The sequence below is a fragment of the Gadus macrocephalus genome, chromosome 11, assembly GCF_031168955.1.
Source record: "Gadus macrocephalus chromosome 11, ASM3116895v1".
NCBI classification, from domain to species: domain Eukaryota; kingdom Metazoa; phylum Chordata; class Actinopteri; order Gadiformes; family Gadidae; genus Gadus; species Gadus macrocephalus.
The window spans coordinates 778,762-797,046 of record NC_082392.1 but is presented as its reverse complement, the minus strand read 5'-3'; the positions used below and the strand labels follow the sequence as shown (position 1 = coordinate 797,046).

Sequence of the window (18,285 nt, the reverse complement as noted above, 5' to 3'; positions counted from 1 at the left end):
CCTCTACGGCAGAACTGTCGATTCTTTCCTCGGTTCCGCTCAACCCTCAGTAAACCACTATCAACAATGGAGGACGATTCAAACGACGATAACCTATACACTAGTGTTCAGAAAAGACGTGTTTGATTTTGTTTCACGTTTCGATAGTACTGATATTTCGATTTTGATCAAACATACTGAAAACGCCACCCGGAATCATGGAGTGCAACACCGGGGATTAACGTCTGCAGTCCATGGACGAGCTGCTGTTATTGTTTACATCTCCATACGGTATGACCGCGGTGTTTAGGGCTGTCACTCAACAGGGCCTCGTCTGTCAATTGAAGGATGCTGCTCATTGTTTGACGGTTCCTATGATGTTACTTTTCGGTGTGTGCTAACCCAGCCTGCTGTCCTCAGATATGATCAGTAGATCAGGGGTGTTGGCGTCCCTCCCAACGTGGATCTCAAGGACACACTCATGATCCAACATCTCCAGCTCCATCTCCTGTGCCTCTGATCGGGATCTATCGCAGGTAATTCATCACTTTGGTCTTATGAGTGAATGGGTTAGGGTTCAAACCGTCCCTCACACCATCAGGGTCCAGGACGTGTTTCTCCTGATAGCGTCAATCCTCGTTTCCTCTTTGTGTTCGTTCCATGTCTGTGTCTCCCGTGGACCTCGTCGATCAGGGGCACCATCATGTTCAGCGCCACTCAGAGCTCCAAGTCGGAGTTCCTGGACCGGGCCCGGCAGGCCCGTGAAGAGCGGCAGGGCTCCCGGGAGAAGGAGCGCTGCGCCACGCAGATCCAGGCTCTGGTCCGACGGTTCCTCTGTCGCTGCAGGCTGCAAAAGCAGCTACGGTGGGTTACTTAAACCATTCACGTCATGGTGTTGTCACCAGGATAAATAAATTCACGCAATAATAATTGTCAAATGTTTGCTTTTGTATAATCTTTTTGAATAATTGTGTCGTTACTTATGATCACTAGGAAAGAGGTGGACGACTATTTCCAAACCTCTGAAAGCGGGACAACCAAACGGAATGCACTATCAATTTTCAAAATCGCCCGGAAACTGTTATTTGTTTATGCTCCTGAGGATAAGTTGGTAAGTAATTTAAAAAAATAAAATTGATCATAATATGTAGCAGAAGGCTTTTTATCTATTTATCTTTGACGAGAATTGAGATGCATGTGTTTTTGACAAGCTGGATATTGATTTCTTCTAATTCTAAAGAAAGGCATGTTGTTTTATTCTGTTGCCACTCTGCAGCGCTTCGAGAAGCTCTGCCGAGCCATTCTGACCAGCATGGACGTCGAGAACGAACCCAAAGTGAGCAGGCTCTGAAACGTCCGTCGCCTCATCGATGTTTAACTGGGTCTCCTGTGTACGAGTGACTGGTGTCTTTTACCTTCCAGGTTTGGTACGTGTCCTTGGCCCTTTCCAAAGACCTCACCATTCCCTGGATCAAACAGATTAAAGGCGTGCTGTGGGTCTGCTGTCAGCACCTCAAGAAGCTGAAGGTAAAAGAGTTAACGTTGGGAGCAGATCAGTGAACCTTCACGCTCCCCATGAGTGACCTGGTGGTTCTCTGCCCCCCCCCCCCCAGCCCGACATCCTGCAGGACAACAAGCTGGTGACGCTGTACCTCAGCATGCTGGTCACCTTCACCAACACCTGCACATGGAGGTTGCTCCGAGGGAAAGGTCAGTCTGCTGCTCGCCCGGAGACCAGGATCCTTCTGGAACCTCCTCCCTAAGGGGGGCTAAAGGATCACACCTGGGGAGGGCTTTAAAATACGCTCAACCTCACCGTTGTTGTTGATGTTGTTGTTTTCACTTGTGATGTGAAGCACGTTTGGTTCGGCCTGACGTCACCCTATTCCCAGGGGTCTGGGACCCCCCAGCTCAATTCAAACAGACATTATCAACGAGCGCCACCCAAACGCCTCTGGTTCGGTTGGACTGACCTTCTGCCAATCAGAGCAACGACGCGCGTGACGGCAGTCGTACCGGTTGTTTATAAATGGCCTTAACTGCGCTCCCATTGGGCGCTCCTCTGTCAATCATGCATTAAACCCGCCCCATATTAGATGAATGGTTGTGATTGGCCCAACGCGGGCCAGGTCGGCTGGAAATCTGTCAGCTGGTGAAACATGCGATCGCAGATTTGGCTCCCAGTTGGCATTGAGGTTTCCTTTCTGAATGAAGTGTGCTCTGTAAATAATACAATTTCACTTGAAGAAGAAGAAACTAAACTATCTTCTCTAACGTGACGTCTAGGAGAAGCTCTGAAACCGGCTTTGACGAGAATCTGTGAAAACATCATGGGCCATCTCAACCAGAAGGGCTTCTACTCTACACTTCAGGTGCTGTTACGGACCACACCGTTTCAATGATCTCCCTTTAGTCTCAGTTTAAGTCTCAGATTAAAAAATCTACACGAGCCATGACAGCAGCATGAATACGCATCAAATTCCAGGCCGGGACATATAAGCACTCACAATAGAATGCATTATTGTCTGACAAGCTGCCCTATCCTAACATCCCGGGTGTTTCTGCGTAGATCCTGCTGACCTGCGGGCTGGCTCGCTCCCGGCCCTCCCTCTCTAAGGGTACCCTGACTGCCATCTTCACTCTGTCTTTGAGGTGAGCCTGCTCATCGTGGATGATCCTTCAACGCGTTCCACTTGTAACCCTTCTGTTTGTCCGTGTTCATTGGCACTTTAACCGGTTCTGGTCGTTTGCAGGCCAGTGATCGCCGCTCACTTCTCTGACAACCTTCTGAGATCGTTCCTCCTTCACATCATGTCGGTTCCAGCCATCGTATCTCATCTCAATACTCTGACGCCAGAGGTAAACACGGTCTAGACTCTAGATAGACCAAACTATGTGTATCACACCGGAACACAGAAAATACTGTCAAACTTATATCATCCGCCTCCGTTAACTAACTCTGAATGATCTCTTTATTTGGGCAGTGCATGGCCTCTCTCCAAACGCACGACATGCTTCGCAAGTTCATCTTGTTCCTGAGCAGAGAGGAGCAGTGTGTGGACATCTGTGTGTGTCTGGAGGGGAGCCACACACTCTGCCTGCTGGGTAAGCTTCTGCCTGATGAATCAGCATTGGTGAGCCTGTTCACCAAACGCTGAGAATCACACTTACAAAGCGCCGTAGGAAACGGTTGTGGGATGGTGATGCCTGATCCCCTGAAATTGTGGAACCCTGAAACCTGTTTGTGTGAACACCATCTCAGACGAGGGTCTCTTGTAGACCAGCTGAGACCTTTCTGAGGGCCTGGTGGCTGTTGTGTAGTCGGATGAGCTTTCCAATCTAGATACAGTCATCTAGACTGACTGGTGTAAACAGGGACATCCCACACACATGTGACTCATGTCCTGAAACGGCTTCGTAGTTCCTCACGTCGTCTCTCCGTCGCAGGTAACCTGATCCACCTGGGCTTCCTGGACGAGAAGGTCCTGGAAGAGGAGGCCAACCACTTTGTGAAGGACCTGACAGACATGCTGTCCTACTGCCAGAGATACGTGTCCCAGAAGAAGTCCAACCTGACCCACTGGCACGCGGTCCTGGGCTGGTTCTCTCAGACCGTGGACTATGGGTGAGTTATGAAGAGGGAGCACGTTTATTGATTAGTACATTAATAATTTATTAATCACTGGCCCCTCCATGCACCGTCTTATGATGACCCTAGTTTATTTTATTCTATTGATTGTTTTGGCATAGTTGTAATTATTAAGTTATTATCGTTACTATTTGACTCATATTGTGCTTAAATTCTCTTGTTGGATTCGCACTGTGCTCTTTGAGACTGCTGTGCATCAGAACTTGGGTATTGGGAGGTCTTCTATTTGACTGACCTGGGGTCTGTCTGTTTCTCTTGCTGTTAGATTCTGCTGTAAAGCAGAACTTGGGGATTAGTGAGGTCTTGCGTCACGTCAGTCTGACCCGGGGTCTGTCTGTGAGGGGACGAGTGTAGTCATGTCTTGTGCCATACTGACCTGGGGTTTGTCTGTTTGGGGATGAGTGTAGTCTTGTGTCAGACTGACCTGGGCTCTGTTTTGGGCTGAGCCTAGTCTTGTGTCTGACTGACCGGGGCTCTGTCCCTCCCCAGGCTGAACGAGTCCATGCCGCTGGTGACCAAGCAGCTGCAGTACCTGTGGGGCACGGCGGTCATCCGTACGCTCTTCAGCGACGTTCTCTCCAAGAAGCTGGAGAGCCAAGAGCCGTCGCCATCCGCCCAGCAGCCCGGCACCTCCCAGAACCACCTGCCCGTCAAGAGTGAGTGCCCTCCTCTGGCTGGTGGAGCCAAGGCCCCTCCCTGAAACGCAGAGGCGTGTGTGTGTGTGTGTGTGTGTGTGTGTGTGTGTGTGTGTGTGTGTGTGTGTGTGTGTGTGTGTGTGTGTGTGTGTGTGTGTGTGTGTGTGTGTGTGTGTGTGTGTGTGTGTGTGTGTGTGTGGTGAGGGTGTTTGACTCCCAGTCAAAAGATGAAATATGGTAAAGATAGTAAATAAGTTTAATAAATTAGGTTGTTCTTCTTCTGAGTTATGAGGTTCTATGTTCTCCTGGGTTATGAGGTGGTTCCATGTTCTCCTGAGTCATGTGGTTCTTTGTTCCCAGGCCTCTTCAAGCGAGCGTTCCAGAAGTCGGCGTCGGTGAGGAACATCCTGAAGCCGGTCGGCGGGCGGCGGGTGGACTCGGCCGAGGTGCAGAAGGTCTGCAGCATCTGTGTCCTGTACCAGACTGCCCTGTCCACGCTCACGCAGATACGCCTGCAGATCCTCACCGGTCAGCACACACACACACACACACACACACACACACACACACACACACACACACACACACACACACACACACACACACACACACACACACACACACACACACACACACACACACACACACACACACACACACACACACACACGGCCCCCAGCAGAGTGTGATGATGTCGCTGTGCCCCCCCAGGGCTGACCCACCTGGACGAGCTGCTGCCCAAGCTGTGGGCCTTCATCTGTGAGCTGGGGCCCCAGGGGGGCCTGAAGCTGTTCACCGAGTGCCTGAACAACGACACGGACGAGTCCAAGCGGCTGCTCGCCATGCTCGTGCTGTTCTGTGACTGCTCCCGCCACCTCATCACGTGAGAGCACCCCTCATACCTTCATCCTTCCATCCATTCACACATTCATACATCCTCACAGTGGCACTGGTCGGCGCCCGTTGGGAAGGAAGTCTAATCCCAGATCTGATACCCTGAAGTTAAGATACATTATGGGAAGGAAGTCTAATCCCAGATATGATACCCTGAAGTTAAGATACATTATGTGAAGGAAGTCTAATCCCAGATCTGATACCCTGAAGTTAAGATACATTATGGGAAGGAAGTCTAATCCCAGATCTGATACCCTGAAGTTAAGATACATTATGGGAAGGAAGTCTAATCCCAGATATGATACCCTGAAGTTAAGATACATTATGGGAAGGAAGTCTAATCCCAGATCTGATACCCTGAAGTTAAGATACATTATGGGAAGGAAGTCTAATCCCAGATATGATACCCTGAAGTTAAGATACATTATGGGAAGGAAGTCTAATCCCAGATATGATACCCTGAAGTTAAGATACATTATGGAAAGGAAGTCTAATCCCAGATCTGATACCCTGAAGTTAAAATACATTATGGGAAGGAAGTCTAATCCCAGATCTGATACCCTGAAGTTAAAATACATTATGGGAAGGAAGTCTAATCCCAGATATGATACCCTGAAGTTAAGATACATTATGGGAAGGAAGTCTAATCCCAGATCTGATACCCTGAAGTTAAGATACATTATGGGAAGGAAGTCTAATCCCAGATATGATACCCTGAAGTTAAGATACATTATGGGAAGGAAGTCTAATCCCAGATCTGATACCCTGAAGTTAAGATACATTATGGGAAGGAAGTCTAATCCCAGATATGATACCCTGAAGTTAAGATACATTATGGGAAGGAAGTCTAATCCCAGATATGATACCCTGAAGTTAAGATACATTATGGGAAGGAAGTCTAATCCCAGATCTGATACCCTGAAGTTAAGATACATTATGGGAAGGAAGTCTAATCCCAGATCTGATACCCTGAAGTTAAGATACATTATGGGAAGGAAGTCTAATCCCAGATCTGATACCCTGAAGTTAAAATACATTATGGGAAGGAAGTCTAATCCCAGATATGATACCCTGAAGTTAAGATACATTATGGGAAGGAAGTCTAATCCCAGATATGATACCCTGAAGTTAAGATACATTATTTATCGGCTCCATCCCATGAGCCGGGTGGCTCAACGTGTTGGATGGTCATCTTGTTGTTGCTTTTCGATATGTTCCTCGGAATCTGAAAATGTGATTTACAAAACTACAAATGTACAAAGCATTCATGCTGGTGCACAGCGTGTGTTCAGGATACTCCTCTAAATCCAGAGTCAGAGAGCCAGCATGATAAACACACAGCATGCAGCTGTATGCTGGTGTGCAGTGGGAGGGCATCTCTAAGGGGGTCGTGATGATGTACTGCAGGATCCTGGACGACATCGAGGTCTACGAGGAGCAGACCTCCTTCAAGATCGAGGAGCTGCTCACCATCTCCTCCTTCCTGAACACCTTCGTGTACAAGATGATCTGGGACGGCATTCTGGGTAAGACCAGCTGATAGGGCGGCCTGAACACGGCAGACGCTGGTCTCCAGTGTTCCAGTGTCTGGGGTGTTTCTGCAGCCTCACACCAAATACTTACTATCTCATATTGGATTATTCAAGTTCAGCTTCTTTATTTCATATTCATGATATTCAAGTTCATGTTGTGTCCCGTCACTGACGCTCCTTCTGCTCTGATATCGTGGGAGACATAGAAAGAAGTGTTCACTTTGTGCTGTGCACTACATCAGAAGCGGTCGTGTGTCTTACTGGTGGTTTCCTGCCTGTTCTGGGGGGAGCAGAGAACGCGAAGGGGGAGAAGCTGGAGCTGTTCCACAGCGTGCACGGCTGGCTCATGGTGCTCTACGAACGGGACTGCCGCAGGAAGTTCACCCCGGAGGAGCACTGGCTGCGCCGGTGAGACTTCCTGTCCCTGAAACCCCGCGCCCTGAACCTCTCTAGCGCCCCCTGTATGTAGCTACCACCAGGGGGCACGTGGTTCATTCAGGCCTTTAGCAGACGCTTTTAACCACAGCGACCTACAATCAGTACGTTAGTCAGAAGAAAGAGAAACAACAACATATCTAGCTAGCTAGAATAAGACGCTACACAATGCTAAGTAGTCAGTACTATATTTAAGTGTGTTTAAGGACGTACAACATACAATAAATGCGCCTCTTTATGTCTGCAGTGATGGGTTTCTGAACTCCCTGGTGGTGTTTCTGATAGTACAGTGGGAATTGTGGTAGTTGTGGTAGTTGGGGTAGTTGTGGTAGTTGTGGTGGTTGTGGTAGTTGGGGTAGTTGTGGTAGTTGGTACTTGTGGTAGTTGTGGTAGTTGGTAGTTGTGTTAGTTATGGTAGTTGGTAGTTGGTAGTTGTGTTAGTTATGGTAGTTGGTAGTTGTGTTAGTTATGGTAGTCGTGGTAAAGCGTTGTCCCCCTGCCCCCCCCAGGGACCTGAAGCCCAGCCTGCTGTAGTTGGTAGTTGGTAGTTGGTAGTTGGTAGTTGGTAGTTGGTAGTTGTGTTAGTTATGGTAGTTGGTAGTTGGTAGTTGGTAGTTGTGTTAGTTATGGTAGTTGGTAGTTGGTAGTTGGTAGTTGTGTTAGTTATGGTAGTTGGTAGTTGGTAGTTGTGGTAAAGCGTTGTCCCCCTGCCCCCCCAGGGACCTGAAGCCCAGCCTGCTGTAGTTGGTAGTTGGTAGTTGTGTTAGTTATGGTAGTTGGTAGTTGGTAGTTGGTAGTTGGTAGTTGTGTTAGTTATGGTAGTTGGTAGTTGGTAGTTGTGTTAGTTATGGTAGTTGGTAGTTGTGGTAAAGCGTTGTCCCCCTGCCCCCCCAGGGACCTGAAGCCCAGCCTGCTGTAGTTGGTAGTTGGTAGTTGTGTTAGTTATGGTAGTTGGTAGTTGGTAGTTGTGTTAGTTATGGTAGTTGGTAGTTGGTAGTTGGTAGTTGTGTTAGTTATGGTAGTTGGTAGTTGTGGTAAAGCGTTGTCCCCCTGCCCCCCCAGGGACCTGAAGCCCAGCCTGCTGTTCCAGGAGCTGGAGAAAGGGAAGCGTCGAGCCCAGCTGCTGCTGCAGTACATCCCCCACGTCGTCCCGCACAAGAACGTACGCACACCCCTCTTCCTCTGCCCTCCCCGGGGGCACCGCCACATGTTCACTCTGCACGTCAACACTTTAGTGACCCAGTGGAAATTAATTATTTAAAATGATTTGATTGATATTGATGAGTGCTGCGTTCCTTAACGGTTCCCCTGTTCTCGGTTCCTCCCAGCGGGTTCTGCTGTTCCGGAACATCGTCACCAAGGAGAAGGAGAGCCTGGGCCTGGTAGAGACCAGCTCTGCCTCTCCGCACGTCACCCACATCACCATCCGTCGCTCCCGCATGCTGGAGGTAGGAGGAACCAAACCACACAGCGCCACGAGAACCGAACCAAACCACACAGCAGCAGAGAACCGAACCAAACCACACAGCGCCACGAGAACCGAACCAAACCACACAGCGCCACGAGAACCGAACCAAACCACACAGCGCCACGAGAACCGAACCAAACCACACAGCGCCACGAGAACCGAACCAAACCACACAGCGCCACGAGAACCGAACCAAACCACACAGCGCCACGAGAACCGAACCAAACCACACAGCAGCAGAGAACTGAACCAAACCACACAGCAGCAGAGAACTGAACCAAACCACACAGCAGCAGAGAACTGAACCAAACCACACAGCGCCACGAGAACCGAACCAAACCACACAGCAGCAGAGAACCGAACCAAACCACACAGCGCCACGAGAACCGAACCAAACCACACAGCGCCACGAGCCCCGCACCAAACCACACAGCAGCAGAGAACTGAACCAAACCACACAGCGCCACGAGAACCGAACCAAACCACACAGCAGCAGAGAACTGAACCAAACCACACAGCAGCAGAGAACTGAACCAAACCACACAGCGCCACGAGAACCGAACCAAACCACACAGCAGCAGAGAACTGAACCAAACCACACAGCAGCAGAGAACTGAACCAAACGCTCTGAGGCAGAATACAACAGAAGTCAAAGTGTTGTCAAATTATTAATTTGAGACACTGATATTCCTGCGACAAGGCAAGGGAGAACTTTGTAAACGAGATCAAATAAAAAACAACAGGAATATAGAAAAGTACCATCATAAAGTGACCGACGGTGGCGAGAGGCGACCCAGACCCCAGATACGACCCTTTCATTGTGCTTCTCTCTCGATGTTCTCCAGGACGGCTACGACCAGCTCCGCCGCCTCCCCTCCAACTCCATCAAGGGCGTGATCCGGGTGAAGTTCGTCAACGACCTGGGCGTGGACGAGGCGGGCATCGACCAGGATGGGGTGTTCAAGGAGTTCCTGGAGGAGATCATCAAGAAGGTGTTCAACCCAGCGCTCAACCTCTTCAAGGTACGTCGTTAGTACCCGACCTCAAAGGGTTTGATGGTACGCTGTAAGAACCTTAATATACCGACCTCAAAGGGTTTGATGGTACGTTGTTAGGAACCTTAATATACCGACCTCAAAGGGTTTGATGGTACGTTGTTAGGAACCTTAATATACCGACCTCAAAGGGTTTGATGGTACGTTGTTAGGAACCTTAATATACCGACCTCAAAGGGTTTGATGGTACGCTGTAAGAACCTTAATATACCGACCTCAAAGGGTTTGATGGTACGCTGTAAGAACCTTAATATACCGACCTCAAAGGGTTTGATGGTACGCTGTAAGAACCTTAATATACCGACCTCAAAGGGTTTGATGGTACGTTGTTAGGAACCTTAATATACCGACCTCAAAGGGTTTGATGGTACGTTGTTAGAACCTTAATATACCGACCTCAAAGGGTTTGATGGTACGCTGTAAGAACCTTAATATACCCGACCTCAAAGGGTTTGATGGTACGCTGTAAGAACCTTAATATACCGACCTCAAAGGGTTTGATGGTACGCTGTAAGAACCTTAATATACCGACCTCAAAGGGTTTGATGGTACGTTGTTAGGAACCTTAATATACCGACCTCAAAGGGTTTGATGGTACGCTGTAAGAACCTTAATATACCGACCTCAAAGGGTTTGATGGTACGCTGTAAGAACCTTAATATACCGACCTCAAAGGGTTTGATGGTACGTTGTTAGGAACCTTAATATACCGACCTCAAAGGGTTTGATGGTACGTTGTTAGAACCTTAATATACCGACCTCAAAGGGTTTGATGGTACGCTGTAAGAACCTTAATATACCCGACCTCAAAGGGTTTGATGGTACGCTGTAAGAACCTTAATATACCGACCTCAAAGGGTTTGATGGTACGCTGTAAGAACCTTAATATACCGACCTCAAAGGGTTTGATGGTACGTTGTTAGGAACCTTAATATACCGACCTCAAAGGGTTTGATGGTACGTTGTTAGGAACCTTAATATACCGACCTCAAAGGGTTTGATGGTACGTTGTTAGGAACCTTAATATACCGACCTCAAAGGGTTTGATGGTACGCTGTAAGAACCTTAATATACCGACCTCAAAGGGTTTGATGGTACGTTGTTAGAACCTTAATATACCGACCTCAAAGGGTTTGATGGTACGCTGTAAGAACCTTAATATACCGACCTCAAAGGGTTTGATGGTACGCTGTTAGAACCTTAATATACCGACCTCAAAGGGTTTGATGGTACGTTGTTAGGAACCTTAATATACCGACCTCAAAGGGTTTGATGGTACGCTGTAAGAACCTTAATATACCGACCTCAAAGGGTTTGATGGTACGCTGTAAGAACCTTAATATACCGACCTCAAAGGGTTTGATGGTACGCTGTAAGAACCTTAATATACCGACCTCAAAGGGTTTGATGGTACGTTGTTAGGAACCTTAATATACCGACCTCAAAGGGTTTGATGGTACGCTGTTAGGAACCTTAATATACCGACCTCAAAGGGTTTGATGGTACGTTGTTAGGAACCTTAATATACCGACCTCAAAGGGTTTGATGGTACGTTGTTAGAACCTTAATATACCGACCTCAAAGGGTTTGATGGTACGTTGTTAGGAACCTTAATATACCGACCTCAAAGGGTTTGATGGTACGTTGTTAGAACCTTAATATACCGACCTCAAAGGGTTTGATGGTACGTTGTAAGAACCTTAATATACCGACCTCAAAGGGTTTGATGGTACGCTGTAAGAACCTTAATATACCGACCTCAAAGGGTTTGATGGTACGCTGTAAGAACCTTAATATACCGACCTCAAAGGGTTTGATGGTACGCTGTAAGAACCTTAATATACCGACCTCAAAGGGTTTGATGGTACGTTGTTAGGAACCTTAATATACCGACCTCAAAGGGTTTGATGGTACGTTGTTAGAACCTTAATATACCGACCTCAAAGGGTTTGATGGTACGCTGTAAGAACCTTAATATACCGACCTCAAAGGGTTTGATGGTACGCTGTAAGAACCTTAATATACCGACCTCAAAGGGTTTGATGGTACGCTGTAAGAACCTTAATATACCGACCTCAAAGGGTTTGATGGTACGCTGTAAGAACCTTAATATACCGACCTCAAAGGGTTTGATGGTACGCTGTAAGAACCTTAATATACCGACCTCAAAGGGTTTGATGGTACGCTGTAAGAACCTTAATATACCGACCTCAAAGGGTTTGATGGTACGCTGTTAGACTTTAGACTCTAGACTTTATTGTCCCAGAGGGGACAATAAAGTCCATTGCCCTGGACCGGCGGGGGTTTATCTTGGCCTTGGGTCGAGGGCTGCTACGGCGGCCGGCTCCAGGCTCCAGGCTCTGCCATAGCGAGCCCTACTGCCCAACACAGACCTGTACCTGCGTCCAGAGGGCATGACGGTGAAGTGGCCCTGGAGTGGGTGTTGTCCTGTGCTATTGTACGTGCGTAGCGTGAGATGGCCTTCAGACTGAGCTCTGACAGTGTGGGTGTGGGGCCACCAATTCATTTGGCAGCGATGTTTGTGACACGTGTGAGTTTGACCGGCGTTTTGACAGTAAGCATGTTAAGAAGCAGGTGGAACATTAGAGCAAGATGGGCTGGACAATACTCTGATACACCAGCAGGAGGAGATGGGGGAAGGAAGGAAGGATATTAAGGGACCTTAATTTACCTAACCTCAAAGGGTTTGATGTTAGGAACCTTCATAAACACAGAGACACATGTGAGAGGCAGGATTAAAGAGAGAAACAAACACACGCAGTCACGCACGAGAGAACACCAACGAGAAAAGGTTTGTTCTAAAATGCTCTTTAGGATGGTGACAGACTGTGGTGCCCTCTGCTGTTGACCCCATCGCTGACCTCTGACCTCTGACCTCTGCTCTGTGTGGACCCTGTCTCCTCAGACCACCAGTGGGAACGAGCGTCTGTATCCTTCGCCCACCTCCTACATCCACGAGAACCACCTGCAGCTCTTTGAGTTCGTGGGCAAGATGCTCGGGAAGGCCATGTACGAGGTACGTCTGAGGAGCCTCCCTCCTTCACTCCTCCTCCCTGTAGGGAACACTAGGAGGTACGATACCTTCTACTGGTCACTCCTTCACTCCTCCTCTCTGTAGGGAACACTACACATCACACTAGGAGGTACGATACCTTCTACTGGTTCACTCCTCTCTGTAGTGAACAATATACATCACACTAGGAGGTACGATACCTTCTACTGGTCACTCCTTCCCTCCTCCCTGTAGGGAACACTATGCATCATTCTCTTTAGGAACGGGGGGACCGGGAAACGGATATCCTGGGTTTTCCTAAAACAAAGTGTGGACGTCCCAAACCGTGCACCCCATAGAGGGAGAGGCCTCCTCAGCCCCTCAGTCCCCCCCCCCCCCCTTTGTACTGCGTGCTGATGTTCATGTGGGTCTGCCCTCTGTCCAGGGCATCGTGGTGGACGTGCCGTTCGCCTCCTTCTTCCTCAGCCAGGTCCTGGGCCACCACCACAGCTCCTTCTACAGCTCCATCGACGAGCTGCCCTCCCTGGACTCTGAGTTCTACAAGAACCTCACCTCCATCAAGGTCAGAGCCCCCCTCCACGGTGTGGTACCTCCTGCTTGTGTCTCTCTTAGGGGAACTCGTTTAACGATAAGATTGAATAAGTCGGATCTTATCGTGATGTTCGGTTGGAGAGACGCCGTCGGACATGTGAATAACGTAGGAGTGATGTATCGTTCCAGCGTTACGACGGAGACGTAGGAGACCTGGGGCTGACGTTATCCTACGATGAGGACGTCATGGGACAGGTGAGGCACCGCAACCAGAACCATGGCCTGGGGACCTCATTTGCATGATTTGATAATTCAGTGTAAGCTCATTCTAAGACCGATGTCCACCTCACAGCTGGTCTGCCACGAGCTGATCCCAGGAGGGAAGACCATGGCGGTGATCAATGAGAACAAGTGAGTGAACTCAACCTGTCCACCCCTACCGTTCATTACCACCCCTACCGTTCATTACCAGCTCTACCGTTCATTACCACCCCTACCGTTCATTACCACCCCTACTGTTCATTACCACCTCTACCGTTCATTACCACCCCTACCGTTCATTACCAGCTCTACCGTTCATTACCACCCCTACCGTTCATTACCAGCTCTACCGTTCATTACCAGCTCTACCGTTCATTACCAGCTCTACCGTTCATTACCAGCTCTACCGTTCATTACCAGCTCTACCGTTCATTACCAGCTCTACCGTTCATTACCACCCCTACCGTTCATTACCAGCTCTACCGTTCATTACCACCCCTACCGTTCATTACCACCCCTACCGTTCATTACCAGCTCTACCGTTCATTACCACCCCTACCGTTCATTACCAGCTCTACCGTTCATTACCAGCTCTACCGTTCATTACCAGCTCTACCGTTCATTACCACCCCTACCGTTCATTACCACCCCTACCGTTCATTACCACCCCTACTGTTCATTACCAGCTCTACCGTTCATTACCAGCTCTACCGTTCATTACCAGCTCTACCGTTCATTACCAGAGTTCACCGAGTCTCTGCATAGCCTCGCCCCCACACCCCACACCCCTCTTGCACACTGTAAGAGGGGTGTGTCGTACATCCTGGCACTTAAAAATAGTATTTAGCATTGTGTAGCATCTTATCCTAGCTATCTTTGTTGTATACAGAGTATGGGTTAACCTAGTGATGGTTAGGGCTGGGCACTTGGTTCTCTGAACCTCCTTCCTGTACCCACAGAGATATATCGTTGTTTCTCTTTCTTCTAAAAACGTACTGATTGTTCGTCGCTCTGGTTAGAAGCGTCTGCTGAACGCCCTCGGTGTGAATGTGAACATTGCGCGCCGACGCTAGAGCTCATCCGATGGGTGGTCCCGTCCTCAGGATCAGCTACATCCACCTCATGGCCCACTTCAGGATGCACACGCAGATCAAGGAGCAGACGGGCGCCTTCATCCGCGGCTTCCGCAGCATCATCAACCCTGAGTGGCTGCACGTGTTCTCCACGCCCGAGGTCCAGCGCCTGGTGTCAGGGGACAACGCCGAGATCGACCTGGACGACCTCAAGTAGGGCCCCCTATGACCCCCTATGACCCCCCCCCCCACCCCCTGCATGACCCAACGATCACTGTGGCCTTCTATGGTTTTCAAATGGGTTCTTTTTATTTACACGGCATGCACGAAAAGTCGTCTGGGGAAAAGGGTTTATTTTGAGTACCCCGACCTGTTGGACCCTTGGACCCACCACGTCCCTTTGTCGCCGCCCTGCAGGAAGCACACGGTGTACTACGGGGGCTTCCACAGCAGCCACCGCGTGGTCATCTGGCTCTGGGACATCCTGTCCAGCGACTTCACCTCCGAGGAGCGCGCCATGTTCCTCAAGGTGGGATCCCCCGCCCCTCCAGTCTCCAACGAGTGCATTATGTACCCTCTGGTGTACCCCAGAGGTGAGGGGTACACCAGAGGTACACGCGGAGCCCCAGCAGCTCTCAGAGGCTTGATCAGAGGAAGAGAGGAGACTGAGAACCATCTAAAGCATGCCATCCAACATCCCAGTCCTGTCCTAACGTTCTTCTTCCTGTTGTGTTCCTGTTGTGTTCCTGTTGTGTTCCTGTTGTGTTCCTGTTGTGTTGCTGTTGTGTTGCTGGTCCTCAGTTCGTCACCAGCTGCTCCCGGTCCCCCCTGCTGGGCTTTGCGTACCTCAAGCCTCCGTTCTCCATCCGCTGTGTGGAGGTCTCAGACGACCAGGTGAGAGGCCAGTAGACTCAGGTCCATCAGGACGTCCCGCCAGTAGACTCAGGTCCATCGGGACGTCCCACCAGTAGACTCAGGTCCATCAGGACCTGAGACCACCAGTAGACTCAGGTCCATCAGGACGTCCCACCAGTAGACTCAGGTCCATCAGGACGTCCCACCAGTAGACTCAGGTCCATCAGGACGTCCCACCAGTAGACTCAGGTCCATCAGGACGTCCCACCAGTAGACTCGGGTCCATCAGGACGTCCCACCAGTAGACTCGGGTCCATCAGGACGTCCCACCAGTAGACTCAGGTCCATCAGGACGTCCCGCCGCCAGAAGCAGCAGATGTGTCTGTAGACGTGTTAAAGCGTCCCGGAGCGGTGGTCGTGGGGTTAGATTCAGATTAGATTAGATTCAATTTAACTGTCATTGTAAGGACAACCAGTACAACGAAATGCAGTTTACATCCATCCAGTAGTGCATCGTCCAAAAAGGGCTTTTCCTTTCTGCAGTGCTTGAATAAAAACAATAAGTAAGACACAGAATGCAAGCCATTATTAAAGTACACAGAGTTACGAGGAATCAGACCGTCCATAGTCCATGAATAGAATAGCAGTATGATCATATAAAGTAAAGTGCATTAATGAGGTGCGTAGTGGGCAGAGGTAGTCCATGTCCAAAGGGAGCGGGGGGCAGGGGCTGAGGTAGGGCGTGAGTGTTGAGCAGTGTCACGGTGAAAGAAGCTGTCTCTGAGCCGGCCGGTACGACTCCTAAGGCTCCTGTAACGTGGACGTGATAGGTTGGTCCTGATGAGTCGCAGGAGAGGGGAGACCAGTTCTTCATTCAGCACAGACAGAGATCAGGAGTTCCCTAAAGACCAGTAGATAGAAGATGTAGAATAAGAGATAAAGAATCAATACAGAACATGTGTCTATACATACGATAAGAAGTAGCAATGTAGAACCAGAGGCAAACCTTTCAGACTGTTGTGGACCTTGTTGAAATCACACCTGAAGCTGTGATCGTCGTGGCGTCGGCTAAAGGCGTCTTCTCCACTTACCTTTGCACTGAGGGCATTTAGACGCTTTGTCCAAAGCGACTTACCATTAAGTACATTGGTCAGAAGAAAGAGAAACAACAACATATCTCTGTGGGTACAGTGAAGACGTTCATAGAACCAAGTGCCAAGCACTAACCATCACTAGGTTAACCCATTCCCCGAGTACAACACAGATAGCTAGGAGAAGACGCTACAGAATGCTAAGGACCGTTTTTAAGTGGCAGGACGTACAACACAATAAGGGCGTATGCCCTTATTGTGTTGTACGTCCTGCCACTTAAAAACGGTTTTCCTTAGCATTATGTAGCGTCTTAAGTGCCAGATGTTAAGTGCCAGGACTCATTAGGTTCCAAGTCTCCATGAGTCGCTGTATCCTAACGCCAGCCCCCCCCCCCCCCCCCAGGACACCGGGGACACCCTGGGCAGCGTGCTGAGGGGCTTCTTCACCATCCGCAAGAAGGAGCCGGGCGGCCGGCTGCCCACCTCGTCCACCTGCTTCAACCTGCTGAAGCTGCCCAACTACAGCAAGAAGAGCATCCTGAGGGACAAGCTGCGCTACGCTATCAGCATGAATACCGGCTTCGAGCTCTCCTAGCCCCCCGTCCCTGGCCGGCCCCCCCTCCGGCTCTGGACCCCCCCCAACGGGACCCCCCCCAACGGGACCCCCCTCGATCCGGACCCCACTCTGCCCTCCCCTCTCCGACCGGGCCGTCCCGAACACCAGAGACAGACTCTCCGGTCCGCTGTCCCCCGGAGTCGGCCTGTCGGTCCGTCTGTCCGTCTGTCCGTCTGTCCGTCTGTCCGTCTGTCCGTCTGTCCGTCTGTCCGTCTGTCCGTCTGTCCGTCTGTCCGTCTGTCCGTCTGTCCGTCGGCCCGTCTGTCCGTCGGTCCGTCTGTCCGTCGGTCCGTCTGTCCGTCTGTCCGTCTGTCCGTCTGTCCGTCGGCCCGTCGGCCCGTCGGCCCGTCGGTCCGTCTGTCCGTCTGTCCGTCTGTCCGTCGGTCCGTCTGTCCGTCTGTCCGTCTGTCCGTCTGTCCGTTGGTCCGCTGCGCCCCGGAGCCGGTGGCCGCGGGGCGGCTCTTCGTCTGGAGGCCCTTCGGTTCCCTGTGGTCCCGGAGGAGGGGAGACGGAGCCCCACCCTACACCTCCGCCCCACGTCTGTCTGAAGATCTGATAAGGCCGAGGTTTAACTCGATGAGCCGGTGGGATCTGGTTCTCGGGCCTCGGAGGCGAGACTCCTCCAACACTCCTGTCTGAAGGGGGAGGCGGAAAGCAATTCAGACGTAATGCAAGCCATGAGACACGCCGTTGATCCACTCCAGGAGGCGAATCCAATGGAGGACCCCCCCCCACGCTCCCAGACCGTCTGGGCGCTCGCCGGGTGATCCGATTGCTGCAGAGTGCACTTTTTACCAAGAGGAGACAAATCATTTCCACGTTGTCGACGTGTCTCAAAGTGTTTTTGAGACATGGCTGGCTTTTTACGCTCTCTGGATGACGATGTCTCTCCCCCCCCCCCCCTCAAAGACACTAAGCCCCCAGCAGCCCCCCCGGGACCCTGTCCTCACAGCTGTCTGTCTGTTAACCCCTAACTATTGTTTGCTCATGCCGTTGGTTCTCAGCCCCAGACTGACGTGTGTTCCTGCACACCCTCCTCATCCTCATCAGATTAGGACTTCAGGAGGAAGAGGAAGAGCAGGAAGTCCACACATAGCCCCACGACCCTCGAACAATGCTCAGTGCCTCATGTCTGCTCCACCTCGCTGTAACGTCTTTCTTTCAAACGGAACCAATA

General features: G+C 50.3%; 1 protein-coding gene across 3 annotated transcripts; it reads left to right on the top strand.

Moving 5' to 3' along the window:
• Positions 1–11: 11 nt before the first annotated feature.
• ube3b (ubiquitin protein ligase E3B) lies at positions 12–17,787 on the top strand. Of its 3 annotated transcripts, none has more exons than XM_060065617.1 (29): positions 12–270; positions 400–515; positions 673–843; positions 973–1,090; positions 1,256–1,315; positions 1,402–1,506; positions 1,593–1,689; positions 2,266–2,351; positions 2,549–2,631; positions 2,733–2,838; positions 2,964–3,084; positions 3,427–3,604; positions 4,118–4,284; positions 4,624–4,791; positions 4,975–5,146; positions 6,565–6,683; positions 6,983–7,097; positions 8,187–8,286; positions 8,453–8,572; positions 9,438–9,614; positions 12,574–12,684; positions 13,106–13,243; positions 13,402–13,467; positions 13,565–13,623; positions 14,577–14,759; positions 14,964–15,075; positions 15,348–15,440; positions 16,896–17,423; positions 17,612–17,787. In XM_060065617.1, the coding sequence occupies exons 3-28, from the start codon at positions 683–685 to the stop codon at positions 17,085–17,087; spliced, it is 3,207 nt and encodes a 1,068-aa protein (XP_059921600.1). In that variant the 5' UTR covers positions 12–270; positions 400–515; positions 673–682; the 3' UTR covers positions 17,088–17,423; positions 17,612–17,787. The 3 variants fall into 3 exon arrangements, with proteins under 3 accessions (XP_059921600.1, XP_059921599.1, XP_059921598.1); XM_060065616.1 differs by having other exon boundaries at positions 16,896–17,519; XM_060065615.1 differs by having other exon boundaries at positions 16,896–17,527.
• Positions 17,788–18,285: the final 498 nt, after the last annotated feature.